The 25,878-nt window shown below is 46.6% G+C and overlaps 1 protein-coding gene across 2 annotated transcripts in view; it reads right to left on the reverse strand.

The window, feature by feature from the left end:
• Positions 1-11,381: 11,381 nt before the first annotated feature.
• ZFYVE26 (zinc finger FYVE-type containing 26) overlaps positions 11,382-25,878 on the reverse strand; it is a 64,239-nt gene continuing 49,742 nt past the window's right edge. For both annotated transcript variants that reach the window (XM_082616771.1, XM_082616770.1), the window contains exons 36-42: positions 21,304-21,501; positions 20,436-20,635; positions 19,514-19,655; positions 19,148-19,207; positions 17,641-17,823; positions 16,482-16,526; positions 11,382-13,794 (exon numbers count right to left, since the gene is read on the reverse strand). In XM_082616771.1, coding sequence (XP_082472897.1) covers positions 13,591-13,794; positions 16,482-16,526; positions 17,641-17,823; positions 19,148-19,207; positions 19,514-19,655; positions 20,436-20,635; positions 21,304-21,501 — 1,032 coding nt within the window. In that variant the 3' untranslated portion in view covers positions 11,382-13,590. The remainder of the gene's footprint in view (positions 13,795-16,481; positions 16,527-17,640; positions 17,824-19,147; positions 19,208-19,513; positions 19,656-20,435; positions 20,636-21,303; positions 21,502-25,878) is intronic.

The raw sequence follows: 25,878 nt of genomic DNA on the forward strand, positions 1-25,878 counted from the left end.
AAGAGGAGCAGAGAGACATGCCAAATCTTTTAGCCAATTGACCCAAGAAGTTATGTTATTGCTTCCAGTTTGAAAGCATCCAAAGGGCATGTGGTGACAAAAATTCCTTTCCTTCCATAGCAATTAGACTTAAAAAACAAACAAAAACCCATTTTACTATGGAAATTTTCAAATAGATGAAAGTAAAGCAAATAGTATCATGAAAACCCCTACGTACCTACCTGTCACCCAGCTTCAACGTTGTTAACATTTTGTCAATCTTGTTTCATCTATTTCCCCCATAACATTTTTTGGGGGGTTGGGTATTTTATTTTTAAAATTTATTTATTTTATTTTTGGCTGCGTTGGGTCTTCGTTGCTGCCCACGGGCTTTCTCTAGTTGCGGCGAGCTGGGGCTACTCTTCGCTGTGGTGCGCGGACTTCTTATTGCACGGCTTCTCTTGTTGCCGAGCACGGGCTCTAGGCGCGCGGGCTTCAGTAGTTGTGGCTCATGGGCTTAGTTGCTTCACGGCATGTGGGATCTTCCCGGACCAGGGCTGGAACTTGTGTCCCCTGCATTGGCTAGGCGATTCTTAACCACTGCGCCACCAGGGAAGCCCAAATACAGTAATTTTAAACAAACGTTGCCAAAGGGGAAAGGGAAGGGGGAGGGACAAATTAGAAGTGTGGAATTAACATATACAAACCACTATATATAAAATAGATAACAACAAGGATTTACTGAACAGCACAGGGAACTATATTCAATATCTTGTAATAACCTATACTGGAAAAGAACCTGAAGCTGTACACCTGAACCTAACACAACGTTTTATTTATTTATTTTTAAATTTTTAAATAAATTTATTTATTTTATTTATTTATTTTTGGCTGCTTTGGTTCTTCGTTGCTGTGCATGGGCTTCTCACTGCGGTGGCTTCTCTTGTTGCGGAGCATGGGCTCTAGGTGCGCGGGCTTCAGTAGTCGTGACACACGGGCTCAGTAGTTGTGGCTCATGGGCTCTAGAGCGCAGGCTCAGTAGTTGTGGCGCATGGGCTTAGTTGCTCTGCGGCATGTGGGATCTTCCCGGGCCAGGGCTCGAACCCATGTCCCCTGCATTGGCAGGTGGATTCTTAACCACTGCTCCACAGGGAAGCCCTAACACAACACTTTAAATCAACTGCAGTTTAATAAATAAAATTATAAAACAAAAACAAATATAGTCATTTTTATCAAATTGGAATTGTCTCTCTCTGGAACATCTTTTTCAGAGAACAGAATGCTAACAACATTCAAAAGATTGTCCTTTAAAATATATGGAATCCTTAGAGTGTGTGTGTTTGGAATTCTTTGGACTATTACATTTTATACTTTTTTGTTTGCCAGATTACTTGCTAGTATGATTGGCTTAATGAATTTCATCCAATTCTTGACTTGTATCAAATATCTGAAGTCTGAAATTTGAAAAACCTCTTTGTATTTTTTCTAAGAGACTCAGAGAGTTTGGGGCCAATTGCTGGGGGCAGGAGGCTGATAGCCTCAGTCTGGAGTACAGGGGCTGGGGAATGGCAACTGAGCAGGGCCTAGGACTCAGGACCAAGACAGAAGCTTGAATATAGAATCCTCAGAGTCTGTGAATGCTAGAAGGGGCCCATCTAACTTGGGGAGGCAGATGAAAGCAATCTGAGTGGGAATCTGACTCCCAAGGGGGAAGGACAGCCTAATGGCCTTAGGAACTTTGTAAGATGATGGCTGACCTTAAGGTCATGGTGTTTGGTGGAGAAATACTTCCTCTTGAGTTTTAGGGTGGGGGTTGGGGAAGATGGTGTTCCTTGTGTTATCACCTAACCCTGGTCTCTGGAAAACACAGAAATTGCCCCAATTCTGCTTCCCTAGTCATAACTTCCATACTGCAGATCCCCTCACTTCCTGAAGAATGACTCTACTTGAAACATGCCTCCTTTCCTGCCGTCCTAGGCAAGTGGCATAGCTTAACCAGTTCAAGGAGGTACAGGCTGGAGGTGGTTACTCCTGACCACAATGCTATGCTGCTTCTCATTGAAAGAAGTCTGTGAAATATTATTTGGCCAGGGAAAATATTTTAAATTGGAAGTTCTCTCTCCTATCAAATTTTCGGATGTGTTTATACCTAACAGCAGTGATGCCAACTATGGGAGAGCTGAGAAGCAAAGAATGCAAAAAAACACAAAACAAAACAAAACAAACAAAAAAACCCAAAGAGGTGTGGGTATTGATTTCACATTTTGTTGGTATTTTCGGGCTATCAAGCAATCATTGTTTCCCTTTCTCCCTTGTTCAGATTCCAGACTCTGTCGCTGCTCGTGGCCTTCGGGTGCTCCCATGAGACAGCCTCCCTCAGCACTACTCCTCTTTTGGAATCCTCTCATGCTCAGGCTTCATCTTGCTTCTGTGTAGCTCCCTGCCCAGCACCAAAAATGTTGTCTCATATGTTCAGCCTGGGCAAGGAATACGTACCAGCCTTGGCCTCTTGCTATGTTTCCTGAAGGGACTTGCCCCAAGGTCACCACCAGAGGGAAAGGTCTTGGCTCAGCACAGACAAGGCTGGGAATCCAGTGGCTGAGTCACCCTTCCACCTTCCCATCTCTGCTCCTTAGATTCTCCCATGACCACAGAGCCATTTTCCTTCCAGTCTGTCTGTGCTATGGATATGGCTTCCAGGCTTCCTGGCTTCCTGGAAGAGTGCTCCTTACAATACAGGAGACAAAATCATGGATGAAGGCACAGGAATGACAGTCACCATGGATTTCTCTGCTCCTAGGTGTCTCTCCAGCTGCCCCAGGTCACTGCCTTCACTATTCCTGGTTTCTGTTATGCTTTGAGACTCTCAGCTAGCCTAGCGCAGGTGAGGAAAATCTTTCCCTTTGGCTCCACTGAGATTGGCTTACATTTCTTAAAAAGAAAAATTGTCTGGGAAACTAAAGGGAAAGGAAATCAAAGAGACATATGAAAACTGAGAAGCAAACAGTTCCAGACCACAGATTACCCAAGCGATGACTAGCTGCCACAGATTACCTTAGCTGGCACTTGGTCCTTGTCCAATTCAAGTCTGTGCTATGTGTCACCATGCCTTCAAGCCCTGGAGGATCTACCTTTTGTGTTTGGCCTCTTTTACAAGACAGACACCCACTTTGAGCAATCTTAGGCCAAAAAAACCATGGAATATTTTGCTCATAAATGCAAAGAAGGGTTGAAACTGAGAAGTGGGAAAGGGCAGGGATAGATCTCAGAAATAACTAGAACTCAAGAATCAAGAATCACCACACTCCTATATATGTGCCTTTCTCTGGATGTGGGCTTCATTTCAGAGTAAATGGCAAAACACTTGGCTGTTGAAAACTCTCAAGCTTTACACCTTGTGGTTTTTACCATTGAAGAGGCACTGCAGCTATTTTCTATTTTTAGTATTTAAAGAATCTCAGGTTTAGGGCTTCCCTGGTGGCACAGTGGTTGAGAGTCCGCCTGCCGATGCAGGGGACACGGGTTCGTGCCCCGGTCCGGGAAGATCCCACATGCCATGGAGCGGCTGGGCCGGTGAGCCATGGCCGCTGAGCCTGTGCGTCCGGAGCCTGTGCTCCGCAACGGGAGAGGCCACAACAGTGAGAGGCCCGCGTACCACAAAAAAAAAAAAAAAAAAAAAAAAAGAATCTCAGGTTTGGCTTGGGTCCGATGCTCACTAGGAAGCATTCAGCTATGTAAACTAATTTTTTTAGTTTTAAAAAATTTAATTATTTCTATGAATTTTTATAAAAATAAAACTATTCATGATTCTAGTGTTCAATGTCCCTTTAACCGCCAATGTAAACAATGGATATCATACTTCATGCATGTTTTCTCTACACCTACATGTCTATCAATTTAAAAGTAATATAAATTAATTATTTTGTAGCCTCCATTATACATGTTGCAAATGCATACATATTGAAATATGGAGAGACAAGAAAATAGACACTCAGCACTACTACGTGAAAATGATGCTCATTTTAATGCAAGTCTCCATTACGATCATGCTGAGAAAGAATTTGACACGTTAATTAATTGTCTTTTCCCCAACTGCTTCCTTTCTTCAAATTCTCCCTGCACTCAAAAGCAACAGCACAATCTACACACCTTGAGAGCATTTGGATGCAGTCAAGGTGTGTTCCCCTGGGGCTTAAACAGTGTTAGTCATGGGAGCCGATGTCCAGGGTATCAGGTTGTATTATGTCAGAACTGAGCACCAGAGCCTAAGTAAAAGAGACGTCCACATATATATATATATATATTTTTTGCTGTACACGGGCCTCTCACTGTTGTGGCCTCTCCCGTTGCGGAGCACAGGCTCCAGACGCGCAGGCTCAGCGGTCATGGCTCACGGGCCCAGCCGCTCCGCAGCATGCGGGGTCCTCCCGGACCGGGGCACGAACCCGTGTCCCCTGCATCGGCAGGCGGACTCTCAACCACTGCGCCACCAGGGAAGCCCACGTCCACATATTCTTAAATATATTTACTATTTTCGAACACTAGTATTTGAAAGTGTCCTGCACGTCCACTCAGACTCAGTTCCCTGATCTCCTCAGCACTGACCTTTTCCTCCACCCCTCTTCGTCTCCCATTCCCATGACAAGGACCACACCTGGGCACTTTGTCATCACATGAACTTGCTGCTTCTCAGATATCTTAACTTCCAACATCCCACTCCAACCACAACCTTCTGCTCCCCCAGCTTTCTCTCTTGTCAACTCCCTGTGCCATTATCATCCCGTCTAGCAAAGGCTAGAAGAATCCAACTCTCTGATTTCTACACGCCAAGAGTGCTGCTGGAGAAAAATCACTCAACCTGGCAGACTGGAGCCACTATCAATCACTGGTCCTCAGTGTCAACTGGGCTTTCAGTGCTGCCTGATCACCTGTTCTTCCACAGTCAAGGATGGATCCAAGGAAGCTTACACAATTCATGGGATCATCTTTAAAAGAATAATATACAATTACAGTTACAAAATTAGGTACAAAATTGGACATTGACTTAGAATGAAGAAACCCACCACCCCCAACCAAAAGTAACTAGATCCGTGGGGATTTAAGGTCTTCTGAGATCTCTTTAGGTAGTTTGACAGCAATGCTTGCATAAAAACGCCTTCAGAAAGCAACCTAGCTTCCCTGCCCCCCACCAAGAATACAACTTCCAGCAACTCCCTTAACTCACAGAGGCCCAAGTAAGCTTCAAAAACTTCATAGTGAAAATGCCTCTTAGGTTACAATATGGAGAGGTTCACGTCCTCTCCATATTCTCAAGCCACTCCACCCAGCAGCTCCCTTGAACTATTAACAGCTGATTTCTCCTCTGATTTCATGGAGAACTGGGAAGCCATCAGTCTTAACTCCCTCATCTTTCTGCTACCAAACCAGCAAACTTGTCTATATCCCACTCATATTGTCTTCTTTGCCTCTTTCCACAGTAGAAGAGGTGTCACTCCATCCATTGTTTAATCTTCATGTTGAGAATTTCTCTTAACATTTGTCTCCTTCTTTCATCAAAGATGAAGTTCATGTTTCTATTTGTTGCCCTCCTTGGCTCTTTGGGGGTGGTTTACAAGTAGAGCCATATGGAACCTAGAGATCCACACTTGCTCCCTTGGCTTCTGTGACCTGCATTCTTCTGGTTCTCCTCCTCCTTCTGAGACTGCTTTGCAGGTTCTTCTTCCCCTACTTGCCCCTTAAATTGTAGATACCCTCACACCACCATTAGATCATTCATTTATTTAAAAAAACCACTACACTTTGTGCCAGGATTGTTGCAAGCATGGGCGGTAGGAAGTGAGCCAGAGAAATCCTGTTTCGGCCCTCACTACAAGGACACGTGGCAGAAATGCCCATGCTAGTCTGGGGTGGAGGGAAGAGATCTGAGAAGACGTCCTAAACCAAGTAGCATATGCTTAACAAGACTTCTTCACTAGGTGAAGAGAAGGTAAAAAGTGGTCCAGGCAGGAGGCTCAGAGGGGGCAAAGCATATATCACATCTGAGAAGCTGAAAGAAGGAGTTGGGGGTGGAAGGTGAGAAATGAGAGGTAGGTAGGGATCCAGTAAGGAGGGGCCTTATGAGCCCTGGTGAGAATTTGGACTTTATTATTATTATTATTATTATATATATATATATATATATTTTTTTTTTTTTTTTTTTTTTTTTTTTGCGGTACGCGGGCCTCTCACTGTTGTGGCCTCTCCCGTTGCGGAGCACAGGCTCCGGACGCGCAGGCTCAGCGGCCATGGCTCACGGGCCCAGCCGCTCCGCGGCATGTGGGATCTTCCCGGACCGGGGCACGAACCCGTTTTCCCCTGCATCGGCAGGCGGACTCTCAACCACTGCGCCACTAGGGAAGCCCGCTATTATTATTATTATATATTTTTGGCTGCACCACACGGCATGCAGGATCTTCCCCGACCAGGGATGGAACCCACACCCCCTGTGTTGGGAGCTTGGAGTCTTAACCACTGGACTGCCAAGGAAGTCCTAATTTGGACTTTATTCTGAGGGCTACAGGAAGCCTCAACTACTACCCAAACTTGGTAACATCTCTGCTTCTACTTTTCCCCCTGACTAACCTGTGTTCCATTCTGCAGCCAAAGTGACTTAAAAATTTGTCACGTCACGTCACTCTCTTGCTTAGAACATTTTGGTGTCCTTCTATTATCCAATGGGTTAAATCCCAAACTCCTTAACAAGCTTATGAGACCCCACATAACCTGGTCACAGCACGCTGACCAGGCTCCAGCCTGATGCGATTTCTCTCAGTTAGATACTCTGTTGTCTCTGGACCCCTTTCTCCCGCTACTTGTATCCTGAGCATCATGTCTGCTGGGAAGACTTCATTGGTCTCCCTCCAGTCTGTATTCAGTACTCCTCCCATGAGCTCTCATTTACACCCTGGACATCCTCTCAATATTTAATATATGAGACAATAGCAAGTGACCGGGCATCTGCTATGACTCTGTAAACTCCAGCATACAGCTCACAATATAATCTTAATATATGTTGAATAAATAAGTGAACAAAAAATAAAATAGGAGATGTAGTCAATGTCTTCTACGATCACTTCTAGCTCTAAAAAATACATAGTTCTTTGTAGGTGCTGTCTGATGCAGGTGACTTAGGAACAGTTCAATAATTTACTTTAAAAAAGATAGTGGGAGGGCCTCCCTGGTGGCGCAGTGGTTGAGAGTCCGCCTGCCGATGCAGGGGATACGGGTTCGTGCCCCGGTCTGGGAGGATCCCATATGCCGCGGAGCGGCTGGGCCCGTGAGCCATGGCCGCTGGGCCTGCGCATCCGGAGCCTGTGCTCCGCAACGGGGGAGGCCCCAACAGTGAGAGGCCCGCATACCGCAAAAAAAATAAAAAAATAAAAAAAAAAATAAAAAGATAGTGGGAGTCAAATTTCTATTCATTGAGTTCCTATTTCCATTAAATTGGAGTAACTAGTATATTGGATTTTTTCCCTCAGCTCAAAGGTTCTTAAAATATCAATATAGAAATGAAAAGGATCTTCTCAGCTTTTCTTTAAATGAGTTCAATCTTGCCCATTTTTCCTACAAGCAAAGAATGTTTTTCTCTCTAAGGAAATGACTTCTATACTGGTAGTTTCCTTAAATGAACTATTTCCATTAGTTCAATCCAATTAAAAAATTCAGCTAAAGTTTACTGACAGCCCATCATGTGCCAGGCTCAGTCCTGGGGATATAAGTAAGGCATTTGAACTTATAGTCATTTGACCAGCTTACAGTCTGGAAAAAGACTCTGGAGCAGATAACTTAAAAATGTTTCATTTTGTCAACTATTTCTGGTTCAGGACATGCTATATTCTTTACAGTTTAATTCAAAAATCTTTATTTACTGGTAAATAATGTGCAAGTAATTTGTGGGTGAACTCAAAGGTGAGCAAGAGATGATCCTTGCCTTCGAGGAGCTTATGGTTTATGAAGTAACAAAAGGACAAGTAAAAAAATGACTGTCAGGAAGGCAGAATAGGGGAGTTTTAAGAGACACAGAAGGGTTAAAGGAGTAAGAGTCCACATCCACAGGGCGGGAGCAGAGAAGGAAGCGGGGAACCAGAAAACAAAAATGTTCTCAGCAGAAGTGCCATTTGAAAAGGGCCCTGAAGTACTGATAGAATTGATGTAGGTGCCTTATGTAAATGGAATCATATATTATTTATTATTTGTCCTTTTGTATCTGGCTTATTTCACTTAGCATAATGAAAAGACAATTTTTATGTAATCAAATGTATTGCTCATGAGTTTTTAAAATACACTGTAACACGGCTTCCCTGGTGGCACAGTGGTTAAGAATCCGCCTGCCAACGAAGGGGACATGGGTTCCAGCCCTGGTCTGGGAAGATCCCACATGCCGCGGAGCAACTATGCCCATGCGCCACAACTACCGAGCCTGAGCTCTAGAGCCTTCAGGCCACAACTACTGAAGCCCGTGTGCCTAGAGCCCGTGCTCCACAAGAAAAGTCACTGCAGTGAGAAGCCCGCGCACTGCAACGAAGAGTAGCCCCTGCTCGCTGCAACTAGAGAAAGCCCGCGCGCAGCAACGAAGACCCAATGCAGCCCAAACAATTAATTAATTAATTAAAATAAATAAATAAATAAATAAATAAAATACACTGCAACAAAAATAAAAGGACCATCAAAACCTAGAAAAACATGTTTGCAACATATATGACAAACAAAGGTCAAATGCATTACGGTGGTTACCAGGGGCTGGGGACAGTGGGGGGACGGAGAGAGAGTTAGTGCTTAATGGGTACAGAATTTCAGTTTGGGAGGATGAAAAAGTTCTGGAGAGGGACAGTGGTGATGGCTGCACAACAGTGTGAATGTATTTAATGCCACTGAACTGTACACTTAAAAATGGTTAAAATGGTAAATTCTTTGTTGTTGTTGTTATGGGCACTTTAACCACAATAATGACGATTAAATGTTTCAAGGATCCTTGGGTTTGTATCTGCTTAGAAAGACTTCCCATGCCTGAAGATGATAGAGTTGTTTATTCTTCTAGAAGTATTGTTTGTTAATATGGAGTTGGTAGGAGAACCAACTTTTGCATAGGTGTTTGAGGTGAAGAAAAGAGGCTTCTGCAACAGTCAGGGGAGAAAGTGACAAGGACCTGAAGTAAGGTGATGCAGTGGAAGGGCCAGTGTCTTCCGACTGGGAAAGTAGGATGAAAGGATTTGGCTTTCAATGGGATATATGCATGGTAGGTACCAGAATGTTTGTTGATTGAGAAGGGAACAGAAAGTCAATACAGAGAACCCCTGAGGTTTCTAACCCAGGCAGCATGCACAACAGTAATAATAACATTAATGGATTGATACTAATATTCACTGACACAGGAAGATTAGGTTTGTGGGTGGAATAGGATGTGTTCCATTTTGGACATGCTACTATTTTTAGAGGCAGGCAGGTCAGCCATCTGTGTGAGTTCCAGAAAGCAATCAAAAGGTGGATCTGCTGTGGAAAAACGTTAAGGGGGAAAAATTTGACTTGGAACTCAGCCAATCAAGATGATTGCTGAAGCTATGGGATTGTATGGGAGAGTATAAGAGTGTCAAGAGAGAATGGATAAGACCTTGAAGAATTTTAGCCCTTCAGTGGGACGAAGAGGAAGTATAGCCAGAGCAGCAAATAATTTGTAGAAAAGGTACTTGAAAGGGGCTTGACGAAAGGGCTTTAACAACAGAAGACTGGAGGGTTGGGGTAGTGGAGGTGGTTAAAGAGTTCCAAGCAGAAATAAGAATGTGAAGAAATAGCAAGCAGAAAAGCACTCCACCAAAGAAGCCCTTCGGTAAACCAGACGTTGAATAAATTTGTTGTAGAATTGGAGGTTTCAAGGATGGGTTAATCAACATCATTACCGTGGAAGAGAGGATGATGACCAAGAACAGGCCATTTCCCTCAGGGTCACTGTGACTATTGATATTTGGTTGCTTGAGCATGAAAAGTCTGACAGCATTTGATCTACTTCACTTAAGCTCCAGCCAAAGATATCTGGTAAATTTGGAATGTCTCAGGTTTCTAAACATAGTCAGTGTCCTCTATCCTAGGTTTCGGTTGGGTGTTCCAATTTCCTTTGTTGTGATGCATCTTTGTGCCAGATCCCCAACAGGTGGTTTTCAGGTCTACTTTCATCATTACTTTTTTTTTTTCTTTTGCGGTACGCGGGCCTCTCACTGTTGTGGCCTCTCCCATTGAGGAGCACAGGCTCCGGACGCACAGGCTCAGCAGCCATGACTCACAGGCCCAGCCGCTCCGCGGCATGTGGGATCTTCCTGGACCGGGGCACGAACCCGTGTCCCCTGCATCGGCAGGCGGACTCTCAACCACTGCGCCACCAGGGAAGCCCTCATCATTACTTTTTGTTTGTTGTGTTTGTTTTTGAAGTTTTATTTTTTTAAATGAGAAATTGGATGAGATCCTGTTTCTGGGGAAAGGTGATAATGGCAGCAATGTTACTGTCCATGGTTCAAGTATCATACTGCACATGCGTGCCGTCAGAGGGTGGCAAAAAAACTATCTAAGCCCAACTTGAGTTCTACTTTCCCCAAAGACCCTACACCTGGTTTCAGAGTCACAGTTTGGTTGCTATTAAAAAGATACGTAGAATTAACAGCTTGAAAAAAAACTACAGAGTTCCATTTTTCATTCTCAGCCTGGCAAAGATATACAAAGTTTGATAACTGTGGGAAAGCAGGCACTGTCCTACAGTGCTGGTGGAAGAGTGAATTGCCATGACCTCTTTGGAAGGCAACTGACAATATTTACCAAGTGCACATACCTCTGACCCAGGGTATTCGAGATGATTCCCTGCAGCATAATCTGTTGTGGCAAAGATGGCAACAACCTAAAATGTCCATCAACAGAGACTGGTTAAATAATTATGGTGTATCTTCACCACGAAATACTTTAGGCGTTACTGCTTCTTTATGCATAAAATAGCTCTGGAACTATACGTTAGAAACTGGTCACCCTGGTGGCCTCTGGGAGGGGACTGGGCTAAGGGGACAGGGATGGGAGGGACTTTTCATTTGCCTTCTATACCTGATGAATGTATACCCTACCTCCACCCACCACTCTGAATGAAGCAAAACAGTTTCCTGGTGGCAGAGAGTACACTAATAGTTTTTAACATATTAGGAATCTTGAGATAAATCCTAACCAGAGTCCTGAGTTATGATGGGAATCATTTAGAGAAGTTCAGGAGTTGAAGGCCATCTCATGTTTCCCACTCACCTTTTCTCTCCACACAGAATACAAGGCATGAAGGAAGGGAAGGATAAGAGCAAGACAGCACAAAGAAGCCATGAAGCCAAGAACTTGTAGGACAGACACTTTATTAAGACTTGCTTGCAGTAAAACATTCAACCCTTTGACGTGTCCATTAGTTTGTTATTTTCTTTTTTGCTGGAGACCACAGCCTGATGCCCAAAAGCCTTTAGCCTCATCTTACGTCAGTCTAGTCAATGGCTGCCTGTTTTATAGTTCAGCTAATTGAGAGTCAGGAAAATCTGGTCTTAACATCCCAAATTAAGGGCTGTAAGATTTGCAACCCATTTATATAAAGTGCTTATGTTCAGAGCAAAAAGGGCAGACTCAGAAGGGCAAGCAGATGCCAGGAAATGATGTTTTTTCTGGGAGACAGATGCATTCTATGACTCAAAGCCACTTGTCACACTTCTCCATAAAGGGGTCTAGTATTTTCTTTTCAGTCTCTCTCCTCTCTAAGAGGACCAAAACTTCGAATCTGACAGATGCTCTTACAGTTGTTTATTTTACTATTAAAAAAACCTGGTTCAGAGGGAAATCCACAGGGTTTCTAAGCACCAGAGATAGTGACTTTGGCTTCTAGCTCCCATTTCTCTCAGCAGCAAACGTGAGATCAACAGGCTGAGCTCTGGTTGGTGGGAGGCTCGCAGCTGCGGAGCTTTCCTCACACCCCTCATTTGCAAATCCAAGTCATGGACTATGGCAGACCTTTCCCAAAACGCTGTCACATCTCTGGTGGGAAGACAGGCCAATGCTTATTAAAAGAGCACTTCACCTCGCTGCCCAACTGGACATGACCTATTTCACCATTCCCTTATTTAATTCTTTTTTTTTAAAAATAAATTTATTTATTTATGGTTGAGTTGGGTCTTTGTTGCTGTGCACGGGTTTTCTCTAGCTGAGGCGAGCGGGGGCTACTCTTTGTCGCGGTGCACGGCTTCTCATTGCAGTGGCTTCTCTTGTTGCAGAGCATGGGCTCTAGGCGTGCAGGCTTCAGTAGTTGTGGCTCGCGGGCTCTAGAGTGCAGGCTCAGTAGCTGTGGCACACGGGGCTTAGCTGCTCCGCGGCATGTGGGATCTTCCTAGACCAGGGCTCGAACCTGTGTTCCCTGCATTGGCAGGAGGATTCTTAACCACTGAGCCACCAGGGAAGCCCCCCTTGTTTAATTCTTGTCCGCTGGCCCAACTTCAAAGTGAACCCGTGACTCCCTTTGTTAAGACAAAGAAGTGCACTGCCTTCTCAATGACCTTGGGTCTCTGCATGTCCGTCCTTCTGTTCCGAAGAGACTGAAGAGAAGCAGTAGGGAAGAGGAAGTGATTTCCTAACCAATTTAAGGGGCACATATAGGAAGGACTGTAACTCAAACAGGCAAAGTCTAGCCATTCAGTTCCAGGGTCTTGGCTACTGTTTCTCTCCCCAGACTCTCAAAGAGGAAGCTACTTTCTCTCACTTTGCATCAGGCATATTGACAAAAGCCAGTTCTTTGCTTGTAAACAACCCTCCTGCAATCCTGTTTGGAGAGGTTCCCTTTTCTCTCCCTGTGGATAAACGTCATGGCACCCCTCCTGCCCATGTGTAGGGCTCCAGACCCCATCACGTGTACAGGTAGCCACAGTTTTCAGATGCCAGCACCTGAGGACTTTTCTGTTCAGACCACCTTCCAAAGATTCATGGTAACTCTTGCGCTTGTGAGAGGAGAGACACTCAGAATGGTTTTATACCACAGGAAGCAACTGCCCTAAAGCCATCTCTGAATTTGGGGAAGGGAAGGAGGGAAAAAGAGGAAATCCTTTTGATGCTGCTCTATAATTCTCTGTTAAAACCCTTCTAGTCACGAGGAGCTACTGGAACGTCTCCACACAGAGGGAACTGTGTACAAACAGGATGAACCCGGGTTAAGAATCAAAAACGCGGGGAAGGTTTTCAGACAGGCAGAAGTCTAAAGTAAAGTGCCTCTTTGCAGTGGGGGGAGAGTTTCAGTTGTTCAGAAATGCTTGGGCGTAAACATGAGCGCAAAGAGCGTGCACACCCACACACTCACTCTGAGGTAGAAAGAACTGGCCATCTCCAGACGAACACAGACTCCACAGTTTTACAGAAACATGGCACTTGTGTGAAAGGTCCTGTGTTTGCCCAGGATGGCAAGTCGGGTCCAATTCCAGCTCTTTCCCACCTGGGGTGGAGCCAGGGAAGTCCCGTCCCACAGGAGGAAAGAGCTGGAAGCCTGCCCATCACTCCCCTCCCACAGCTGTCAGGCCCCACAGCCCAGGGTCACTTCCTGGAGCCCGAGCCGTGGGCACCCCGGCTGTGGCTTGTCAGAAGCCACTGGGAGCAGATGTCTTGCACTACTGCGTCCCCACTGCTCTTGGCGGCCTGCTGCACCTGCTGGACGAGGACTGCGGCCCGTGAGTGTTCTTGCTTCACGGCGATCAAGTAGGCAGAACGCAGCTTGCAACACGTCAGGTAGGCCTGAACCTGCCAGTTGGGTGTAAGAAACAGTGGGAAGGAAACCGTCACTGACAAGTCACCAACAGGCACACAGAGAGGGCTCATGCAGATGAGATACCACTTCTCACCTACCAATCAATAATTGGGTTCTTGGGCTTCCCTGGCGGCACAGTGGTTGAGAATCTGCCTGCCAATGCCGGGGACACGGGTTCAAGCCCTGGTCTGGGAAGATCCCACATGCCACGGAGCAACTGGGTCTGTGAGCCACAACTACTGAGCCTGCGCAACTGGAGGCTGTGCTCCGCAACAAGAGAGGCCACGACGGTGAGGGGCCCGCGTGCCGCAATGAAGAGTGGCCCCCGCTCACCGCAACTAGAGAAAGCCCTCGCACAGAAACGAAGACCCAACACAGCCAAAAATAAATAAATAAATAAATAAATAAGTTAATTAAAAAGAAAAAGATACTCTGTCAAAACAGATTAGAGGTTATTAGGGAAAAAAATAATTGGGTTCTTGCCTTTTATTACACTACGGCCACTCTTTAAATATTACACTGTGTTATTTTATAGTGTAAAAAGTTAATACAAATAAGCTAAGAATTTCAAAAAGAAGAAGGTAGGCAGGCAGAGTCTGTCCTCTAACCACTCCCTCCAAGGCCCTCCTCACTCTCCTGGGCTCTCCAGCTTCCTCCTGGCCTCACTGCCGACAAACTGTGGTTTTGTAGTTATTTGGCCGATGATTTGATTGATGACTGCCTCCTTGGCTAGGATGGCAGGAATAGTGTCTGATTTTTCTAACCATTCCTGGTGCCTAGCACAGTGTCTGGCATACAGGTGTTCAATGAATATGCATGAAGTGAATGAGTGAATGAATGAGCCATCATACCTCCCCCCTACAATGGGCACACAGAGCCCCTTTCTCTGTTTTCTGTTTCTGACCTGCTGAAGTACAAATCTTTTAACAGGAAATGTTGGTAAGAAAACGCACACAATTAGAAAATCTCTAAATAAGGCGTGACCCCAGGTTGATCTGACTTGCAGTTTGGCACAGAGGCAGCTCAGTTTCCTACATTCAGGACACCTTCCAGCTCAGGAATGCCCAGCTGGGTGGAGACGAGAGCCCCTGCCTTCCCTGGTCACGACCTCACCAGCACCTCCCTGGTTAGCCAGGGTTCCAGGCCAGCGAACAGCAAGGCCCAGGTGAGTTGCCTCAGAGCTCCCGCCAGCAGCTGCCTTTCTGCCGTGACAGTCCTTCTGGTGGTTGGAGGGGACTCTTCTCTCTTGATGTTTCAATGCTCCACCTTCTTTTTTTACCTTGGTCACTAAAGTCTTCCTTTCCTAAGCTCATTTATAGATAATCGCCTACAGCTAGAAGACATGTTCTGACATGTCTGAGCTCACTGAAGTGATCAAGTCCTGCAGTATGGTTATCTACCTGCTGCCCTAGGACATTCGCTTCACCCAGGCCCTCAGGTCCACTTGGTACCAGTGTACGTTAAACAGAATATCACAAGTTGGCAGGCAAAATTCCTACCTAGAGGAGGAGGGCATTTTTCCAGAAAGTCTGGCATAGAAACTGAACGAAGCTGTTTTTTGGCAAGATCCTGTGACCTGAGATCACGTTAAGTGTGTTAGAACAGCTGCTGTCAGAAAAAAACTGAAAAAGTAATAACGACGGTATAGCTTTCAGTGTCCATCTTTCCCAGGCACAAAGTCTCTGTCCTACAGAGCAGGAGGATCACTGAAGGCTTGGAAAAGAACCATAGTCGGAGAATCAAGAAACCTGGGTGTCTGGCCTGGCTGTTGGGTTTTAATTTTGATTCTAGAAAAGTAATTTTCCACATTTCAGGATGTCAGAATTCCATCCTTTCCACAGGATCTCATCAGGATGTTGCAGAATTAAGTGAAGAAATGTTAAGAACAGCTTCTCCCTAACCTCAAATGAAAAATGCCCTGCAAATTCAGTCCAGGGATTAGCAATACCACCATGGGGTGGGGGGGCAGCAATGTGGTTGCGTAAGAAGCTGTTTGCCTAACATTAGTTTTCTTCACAAGGGACTCAGCTGCCAGATCATTCTGCTGCTAGTGGCCAGGGCAGGCTGGCTTGGCTTTCTCCTGCCTCTCTTGGCCTGTGGGCCTTCCTCCAGATGGCAGGTGGATTGAACCTGTGGTGAGCTACAAACAGGAGCAGCTGGCATGCTTCACAAAGGTTCACCGATTTCCTACTCAACAGGAAGAGCTTGCAGGCCCCAGGGGCAAGGCCTGTTCTGGAGACTGAGGCACCAATAGACATTGTTGGTCAAAGGGTTGGGTGGGTTTTTTCTTTACTGTAGAGGGTACACTTGTTCCTCCAGGATAAAGAGATGCCTGCTCACTCTGAGAACCTCATGCAGTGAGTCCATCTGAAGATGAAAGTGAGGATTTCCTAGGGCTCTGAGAGAAAACCTCCATAGAAAATGGAGAGTTGAGAGCAGCCTAGGACATGTGTGTCTTGGGGGATAAAGAAATGGGAGGGCAAAGGCTCATGTGGTCAGGTTTCTCATGTTCCCCACCTATTCCCTCCCATCTACGCCCCTATCTGGGTCTCAGCCCCACCTCTGATAACAAAGAGGCTGAGATACAGGTTGAATGGTAGCGAGCAAAAGATAAAGGTGAAAAGGCAAGTCCAAAGTGCTGTCCCCGAGCACTACTAGGTGTAGGGACAGTTCTGCTCACCTTGCTGTCATCACTGTGCATCGCCTGGATCAGGCCCTCCAGCTCCTGCGCAGAACAGAGACACAGTAGTCACGAGATGAAGGGGTCCCCAGCGTGGGAGCTGGGGCCCTACCCAGCCTCAGCCCAGCCGTTCTGACTCAGGGTGGGGATGCCTGCCTGACCCTTCTCTACAAACTCATCTCCTGGGAATTCCCAGGCGGTCCAAAGGTTAGGACCCCATGCTTTCACTGCCGAGGGCCCGGGTTCAATAGCTGGTTGGGGAACTAAGATCCCACAAAGCCGCGTGGCACGGCCAAAAACCCCACAAAAACCAAACTCAACTCCTGCTATAAGAGCAACAGAGGAAAGCTAATGATATCGCTAAGCTTGGGAATCTGAGAAGCAACAGCAAACAAGAGGCCTGTCCTTGGCCTTCAATAGAGGATGTGGGGCTTCCTTGGTGGCACAGTGGTTAAGAATCTGCCTACGAATGCAGGGAACACGGGTTCGAGCCCTGGTCTGGGAGGATCCCACATGCTGCGGAGCAACTAAGCCCGTGCGCCACAACTACTGAGCCTGCACTCTACAGCCTGCGAGCCATAACTACTGAAGCCCGCAGGCCTAGAGCCCGTGCTCTGCAACAAGAGAAGCCACCGCAGTGAGAAGCCCGTGCACCGCAAAGAAGGGTAGCCCCAGCTCGCCACAACCAGAGAAAAACCCACGTGCAGCAACAAAGACCCAACGCAGCCAAAAATAAAATAAATAAAATAAATTTATTAAAAAAAAAGAGAAAGGATGTGGCTTTGTTCACCCCACTAGAAAGCCATCGGGGGACAGTTTTGTAGGCGACATGCTTCAAAGGCCACCTGCAGGCCCACGGTGACCTCCTCTACAATCACAGGGAGAAACTCAACTCTGTCGGTCCGCAGACACTTCCGGGTGCCAACAGCATCAGACAATGGGAAGCTGGGGGACGGCCTCTGGATTTGGTGGTTATCACCATGAATTTTCTTTCCAGGGAAGGGTTGATTAGTGAGGCCATCATTACAGAGGCGTCAGAAAGACAAAGGGATCTTGTAGGGTTTCAGGTACAGTAAGTATGGGGAAAATAAAAATAAAGAGGGGGATGTGAAGACACTGAAATAGATAGAGGAGCTGAGAGGTCTGGGGGTGGGCGCACCTGGGGTGGAATTCTCTTGAATGCTTCCAAGCAGTTGAGGAGAATGGTGTCCCTGTCACTTTTGGCTGCCATGCCTGACTCGCTGACACATTTGAGCAGCTGTCGTATCTCACTGTACTTCTCCTTCTCCACCAACTGCCGGGCGGCTTTGCAGTAGGTTGCGGCAGCGTCCAGCTGGAAGTCCTAGAACAGAACATGGGGTGATGGGTGTAGGGAGGCTGGGATGCCAATGGCGGGAAGGAAGGTGACATTTATAGAGCTCCCATTGGGCTTGGGGTAGACAAGGCTGTAGTCCCAATAGAGAACATACATAAACAAACAATCAGCAAAAAGTTCTTCTTTTGGAGTTCGGCATTTAGGAAGCATCCATAAAAATCGTAACCTTGATATCTACACTGGTACATCTCACTTGCTGCCATGTCACTTTCTGAAAATATTCTAATCAAATGCCCAAGACCAGTTCATTCTCTAACGAGTCACCTTTCTCTTGGAAAATGGATGTCGGGGGCTGATATTGGCTGCCCTGGACACTTGGTGCTCTGTTAAGAGATGCCTTGGTGTTAGACCAATTCACCAAAAGACTGATTTGCTAGAAACTACCAAATAAACATTTTGTTGCCTTGGGGTCTTTGTTCAACATGGAAAATGGTGGGAAGAAAGAAATCTGTCAGATTGTTTGTTGTCTTTTTTTTTTTTTTTCCTTTTCTTTTTTTTGCGGTACGCAGGCCTCTCACTGTTGTGGCCTCTCCCTTTGCGGAGCATAGGCTCCGGACACACAGGCTCAGCGGCCATGGCTCACGGGCTCAGCCGCTCCGTGGCATGTGGGATCCTCCCGGACCAGGGCACGAACCCGCGTCCCCTGCATCGGCAGGTGGACTCTCAACCACGGCGCCACCAGGGAAGCCCCTGTTTGTTGTCTTTGATCATTTAGACGCACACTGCGTGAAGACCGTGTCTGCCTGGAGGGTGATGGGCCCCAGAGTGCCTGCGTGTCACTGTGTGGTGGGGAGTGGTCTGGCTTTTTATGGTTTTGGCGCCCTGCTCCATCCTCTGCTCCAGTGCCACAGCTGTACCCGTGTCCTTGTATCACAAGCAACAGAAAATGTAGGCCTCGAGCCGGCTCCTGGGCAGTAGGATGGAGGGGCAGCTCTTGCTGCCAGTGGCCCCTCCCCCTGACTAGGACCCCCGCACCTCAGCCCCTCTGCCACCTCCTCCAGCCACGCTCCCCCGCAATGAGGACAGCTGTGTGGAACTCTCCTAGACCTCGTTTCGGGTAGTTATTTGATAGCTTTCGATGAACTCGTCATTGGTTGCTTGGCTTTTGGCAAAGTGGCCTACGGTCTTGAATTTGACCCAGTTCTGTAACAGCCCTCTTGTTGATTTCATCCTTGATGTACGTGTAAATCTGCTTTCCTTGGGATAAAAATTTTCTGAAGAATGATCTCTCACAGAACTGTGGTCATGTGCTGATCGCCCTCGGTATAATCCTGAGTAATCTGAGTCATACCTGCAGAACACGGAATGCAATTCCAAAACCATCTTCTACATTTTTCCCTCCTAGCATGACCTGAAAATGAGAGGGAAACATGCTTAAAGAAGCAAGAATTACTGGAGCAGCCCCTCAATCAAGAACGAGGCCCTCATTCATTCATTTATTCAACAAATATTTGTGGAGACTCTACTGAGTGCAGGCACTAGCGATACAAGGGTAATAATCAAACCGGACTCGATCTCCAGCCTTCCCGGGGCTCTCATTCCATCGGGGAGGCAGCCATCAAAAGAATGACTGAAATGATGATAACTAGACGATGACACGTGTGATAGGCGCTCTGAGAGAGAACAGCCTGCCGGAGGTCTGACACATCGTGCATACCTTGCAGGCAACATCCATTTTCATGTGGTTGTTTCCAAACAGGGTTGGCAGAGGCAAGGGGGTGATCTGAGAGGTCCCAGCACTTTCGCAGCGATGTAAGAACCTGGTCACTTCCATCTGCAGCTGAAGTGTGTTCATGTGCCTACGGTGACAGGAGATGCACAGTCTAGCCTCAGGAGGGGCCTCAGGAGTAACTAGGGCCAGGTGACTGAGAAATCATAATAGGATGGCAACGGAAAAGGCAGAAGAAAGGATGTGGGGGGAAAAGAGATCCAAAATACCCTCTGAGCAGTTACGACAAGGCGAAAGCAGCTGATGAGTGTTTATGGAGCACGGTGTGCTACTAACAATGAAAGTGGTTGAGAGAGACATGAACCCGGCCCTCCAGAGTGCAGAGGCTAGAGGAGAGGTGGATAACGAACAGACACGTCAAGTATCTAGCGATTGGGACTGTGAAGGAATAAACGGTAGCGGTGGAGCATTTACTCCAGATGTTGTGTTCTCGGCAAAAAGGCTGAGAGGAGGGAAGGACTTGGGGTGCTGAGGAACCCCCTGGAGGCCAGGGTACCTGACGCGCCACAAGAAAGGAGAGAGTAGCATGAGGTAAGGTGGAGATGCAGGCAGGGGCCACATCACCCAGGACCTCTTTTGCCTCTTGTAAGGGGGAAGGGCTTAGTCTGACTGTCACATGTGATCCCAGTCCCCGCCCCTCCCCTACTTCCCTCTTCTCCTACAGGCTCCCCTGGCGGCTTTCCAGGCTTGTACCGGACAGTGTCATCCAGCAATGATTCCTGTTAGGTGTGGGCGTGTATGTGTTTGTTTCCCAAGAGTTCAGAGATGGGCAAGAGCAGCTGCATCACCGACAGACCCTCGGTTCCAGCCTTTCTGCCCGGCCCCAACTGTTCCCTGAACCCCAAGTTACCTTGACACATCAGCTGCCGTCATCTTCTTTCGGAAGAAGGTGGTTTTCTTCCTTCCAGTACGGCGGGAGGTTTCTTGGAGGTAGATCTTCAGGTGGTCCTTGGCCTTAAGCAGCCAAGAGAGCTTCTCTCCCAGCTCCGTATATGTCTTTGCTTTGTGACTGAAGAACCGAATACAGGTCATGGCGGCCCGGATGTGGTCCTGGAAGAGGAAAATGAATGTTCAGATCAAAGGAGGTTTGGAGGGTGGGGGTGTGAGGAGAACTCTGATCTGACTTCCCCCCATGAAGCCTGGCTGCCAGCACCCTTTCCCTCAGAGGCCTAAGAGATCCAAAAGTGAACTGACGGGCTGGGACCTTAGGTAGGATGTTATTCCACCACAAAAGAGATCTTTAAAAAGGAGACTTCTGATTCTCCATTTGACTTGCCTTCACTTTCACTCTGGCGTTGAATAAGCCAATTTCTCTGTGATTTAGTGTTGGCCACCCTCAGACAGATCGGAAGAAACATGATCCCTCTCCTTTCATGCATCTTCTCTAAAAACACTTACTTCTCCTTCATTCCTTATGAATTCTGCATTCATGCCCCATGTTTATCTTGAAACTACCATATCCCTCTTGTTTATCTTTACATTCCCTGAATTCTGAAGAGTGCTATTACTGACAAGATTAAAGTCTGCCTCTTTAGGATGAGAATGGAAATCCTGATATCATGTAAGAATGCTAGAGAGTAACATGGATTTGCTGTAGGCTTAGTCAAGGAGCAAGGCCAGGAACAAAAACGACAGGCTTGTTCCCTCATCCTGCACAGTCTCCCCACGTGACAGGCCAACAGGGACAGAGGTAGAAGGCAGGATGGGGCTGCTGTTACCTTCATAAACTGCTGAAGCTCATACAGAATGTGGTAATAGTTCTTCTTCTGTAAATGGTGGCAGGCGGCAATCAAGTACTTGCCCCAGCTTTCCAAGGTCGGATCAATGGATTCTAGCAAGTTTTCTAAAACGTGTAGCTTCCCACTTTTATAGCTTGGCTGGAAAATGCCTTCTATGAAGATTTCTGGGGGACTCTCCTGGAGCAGGGCAAAGCAAAAAGTCAGAAGTCTTGAGCCTGGTCCTGGCACTGTCTGGGCCCCATTCGGAGCTTCCTTCCACTCACAGCCCTTCAGCATCCTCCCACAGCGGTGCGGCTTATCTTGTTGCACATCACAGATAGAACCCTTTGAGAATCCTGCTCGGGTGACTGCTCCCCTTCTCTCCTTCTCCGTACAGAAAAGCCCCTTGACAGAGTTATCTGCACCCCCTGTCTCCAGTTCCTCTCCGGTGACTGTCTCCTGAACTCACTCACATCTAGCTTTTGCACCTATAACTCCATTGCAACTGCCCCTGAGGTCACCAATGACCTCTAGGTTGTTAAATCTAAAATTCTTAGTCCTTGTTTTCCACCTGCTCTGTCAACAGCTTTTGATACAGCTGATGGCTTCTTCCTTGAAAATTTTTCTTTATTTGGCCCCCAGGATACCACCCCCACCAGGTTTTCTTTCTACTTCTCTGGCTACGCCTTCTCAGTCTCCTTTGCTGATTCCTCCTAATCTCTCCAGGGCTTAGGAGGGAGCTGTTCTCTTTTCTTTCTTTTTTGGCTGCGTTGGGTTTTTTGGCTGCGCGTGGGCTTTCTCTCTAGTTGCGGCGAGCGCGGTCTACTCTTTGACGGGTGCGCGGGCTTCTCATTGTGGTGGCTGCTCTTGTTGTGGAGCGTGGGCTCTAGGCGTGCGGGCTTCAGTAGTTGCAGCACCTGGGCTCAGTACTGGTGCCTCGCATGGGCTTAGTTGCTCCGCGGCATGTGGGATCTTCCCGGACCAGGGATTGAACCCATGTCCCCTGCATGGGCAGGTGGATTCTTAACCGCTGCACCACCAGAGAAGTCCCTGTCCTCTTTTCTTTACTCACTCTTTTGATTCCATAAGTCTTAGGGCTTTAAATTTATCTATCTGCTGATTGTGTCTAAATCTCTATTCCCAGCCTGTTTATTCTTTCTGAACTCCAGAATTGTATACCTAACTTATACCCAACTGCCGACACAAAAAGTCCTCTTTGGTATCTAGAGAACAATACATATTGATATGAAACTGCACTCCTGATTGTTTCTTCCCAATCTGCTCTTTCTGCAGTCTTCCCCTTCTCAGATGGCAATTTTGTTCTTCTATTTGTTCAGGCCAAAAACCTTAGCCATCTTTTTCTTACACCACAACATAAAAGTCATTAGCAAATTCTATTGGCTCCACCTCAAAATACATACAGAATCTGTATGTAGCTGACCACTTCTCACCACCTCCATGTACCATCCTGGTTCAAGTCATCATCACCACTTGCCCGGAGGATTGCAATGGCCTCCTCCCTGGTCTACCATCTTCCACTCCTGCCTCTTTTTTGACTAATGCCAACCAATCAACCTGAGTGATGCGGTTAAAACGTAAGTCAGATCATGTTACTTCTCTGCTCAGAATCTTCCAATGGTTTTCCTTCTCAGTCAGCACAAAGCCCAAGTCCTCATAATTTCTACAAGGCTCTATGTGATCTAGGCCCTGTTAGCTTTCTGACCTTATCTGCTACCACCCTTTCCCCAGCTTACTCTGCTCAAGCTGCCCTGGCCTTTGCCCTTGCTACTCCCTCCACCTGGACCGTGCTTCCTCCACAATCTGCACAGTTCATTCCCCACCTACTTTAGGCCTTTACTCAGATGTCATCTGTCCTGGGCACCCTGTCTAAAATTACACAATCCGTCCCTTCCCTCTCCCCCACTTTACTCTTCTTATTAATCATCACCTACACTATATATCTTATTTACCTTGTTTATTGTCTCTCTCCCTACTATAATGTAAGTTTTATAGAGCAACTATTTTTGTCTGCCTTTTTTTTTCTTCACTGTTGTGAGGAATAGTCCTTGGCTATTTAATAACTATTTCTTCGATGAATTAATAAATGATAAATATCATAGACCAACTCATCAGGGAAGTGCAAACACATACTAATCTGCTCACTTCTGAAGTTCATCTGTGGTTCAGAGACCGTGAGTCATAAACCCCCATTCCACAGTCATAGAAAAGAAAACCATTTGGCCATTCAACCCCTTAAGAACTTCCATTTTGGGACCTCCCTGGTGGCACAGTGGTTAAGAATCCGGCCGCCAATGCAGGGGACACGGGTTCAATTCCTGGTCCAGGAAGATCCCACATGCCGCGGAGTAACTAAGCCTGTACGCCACAACTACTGAGCCTGCGCTCTAGAGCCCGCGAGCCACAACTACTGAAGACCTCATGCCTAGAGCCCGTGCTCCGCAACAAGAGAAGCCATCACAATGAGAAGCCCGCTCGCTGCAACGAAGAGTAGCCCCCATTCTCCGCAACTAGAGAAAGCCTGCGTGCAGCAACGAAAGGAAGACCCAACACAGCCAAAAAAAAAAAGAACTTCCATTTCATCCATTCATCTATCCACTCATTCATTCATAACTGGCACCAGGCCAGATGCTTGAAGACACCAGGTAAGGTAAATATGGGCCTTCTCGCTCCAGATGCGAAGACACAATTGTAAACAAATAGTTGCAATCCAGTGGGATAAATGCAATAACAGAGTTACGTTCTAGGTATAGTGATGGTTTATAGGAAGAGGTGAATGCTCAATACAGAGGGTCTGGAAGGATAAACAGGAGTTTCCAAGAAAACAAGGAGGGGCAGGGCATTACAGGTACGGGGAAACAGCAATGCAGGCTCATGGAAGTAAGAAAGGACATGGTACAATCAGGAAAATTTAAGTAATTTGGCAAGTCTGGAATATAGAGCATAGATAGGATTTGCAGTGAAAATAAACTGGAGAAATAAGGGGGCCTGATACTACTGCTGGGTCCTGCATTCATGCTAAGGAATTTGGACTTCATCTTGTGGCCACGAGGATCCACCGAAGGCCTTTTAGAGAGAGGAATAACATGAATTAAGAATAACATAAATAACATGTACTATGTTTTAGAAAGCTCACTCTGGGGCAGTGTGGTGGGTAAGGGGTGAAAAGGCAGGGAATGAGGCTAGAAACACCACATCTTCCATGCTCTAGGCATTTGGTCCTAGTTTTCACAATGTTTTTTTCTGTCGTTCTCCACCTGCTTGAGAAGGTAAGATACTTCAGTTCAAGGGTAGTTGTGATTACAGGAGATAAAAAGTAGCCTTCTTTCCTAGCTCTGACTAATGTAAAGCAGGAGCAATGCTGTCGTCAGCTTATACCAAAATAAGTAAGTAAGCAGCTTAACCCTCTGGAGTGGTCATCAGTTAGAAGAAACAGAACTGGGTGAGGTGAAGTAGCTTTACCTCAAAACTCTTTTGGAAACTGAGGAAAAGGAAACAGGTTAGCAATTAAATGCCAAATAATATAACTTTTACAATATTCTTGACACCCGGTTAAGACACAGTAGCTAAGGCAGTAGTGAAAACATTTCCCTTTCGCTGTCCTGTAGGGGTATCGTTACCACGACCCTGTACTGTTGACCCACTTGGAGAAATCCTAGAAGATACGCCTATTTGTAAACTTTCAATGGCTGTCATTTTGGATGAAGGCAGCAGATTGGAATTAAAGCATACCTCAAGCTCCCTTAATTTGGTAGTAATCAGTCAATTCCTCAGAAAAATTTCATGGGACTTTCAGATAAAAAAGAGAAGGCCAAAGAGTCAAGGTGAAACAGAGTCCTGACTTGGCTTAACAATGGCTCCAAAGAAATAATGCACTTCAGGGGTGCCTTTGCCCCCGGTGGGAGGAGGGCAGAGGATGTCAGAGGAAAAAAAGGAGGGCACACTCTCCTTCTATGAGATACTTGTGGCCCAAATTTAGGATCTGGCTCAGGGGTGCTTCCTGGCCTTTGTGGTGACAACCCTGAGTGGACGAGCAGTGGGGTCAGCAGCAGGATGCAGCCCAGAGCAGGTGGGAAGTGTGTGGAAACAGAGAGGTTAGGCAATTTGCTCAAGGTCACACTACTTATACCAAGCATCTCATTCCAGAGACCATGCTCTCAGCTATTACTTGGTTCTGCTAAATGTTCTGGGAGAAGGGATGAAATTTGTCACTGCCAGTCAGAAGGGCAATCTGGGATCCAGGTTAAGACTTTCGCACACTCATCAAATCATGATTTGTGCAGATAGAATTTGCCATTTGTGTTTTGTTTTGTTTTTTGGCTGCACCATGAGGCTTACAGGTTCCTAGTTCCCCGACCAGGGATTGAACCCGGGCCCTCGGCAGTGAAAGTGTGGAGTCCTAACCACTGGACCACCAGGGAATTCCCTAGAATTTGCCATTTGGACCTGACTTTGCCAGAGATGATCTCATAGCTCAACCCTGGGGTAAGGTTAAGGGGGGTTATTGCCTCCATGAAAGCTGGATGGGCCAAGCCAAGCAGGCAAAGCAGGCACTGC

The sequence above is a fragment of the Mesoplodon mirus genome (genome assembly GCF_964341445.2).
Source record: "Mesoplodon mirus genome assembly, chromosome: 4".
NCBI classification, from domain to species: Eukaryota; Metazoa; Chordata; class Mammalia; order Artiodactyla; family Ziphiidae; genus Mesoplodon; species Mesoplodon mirus.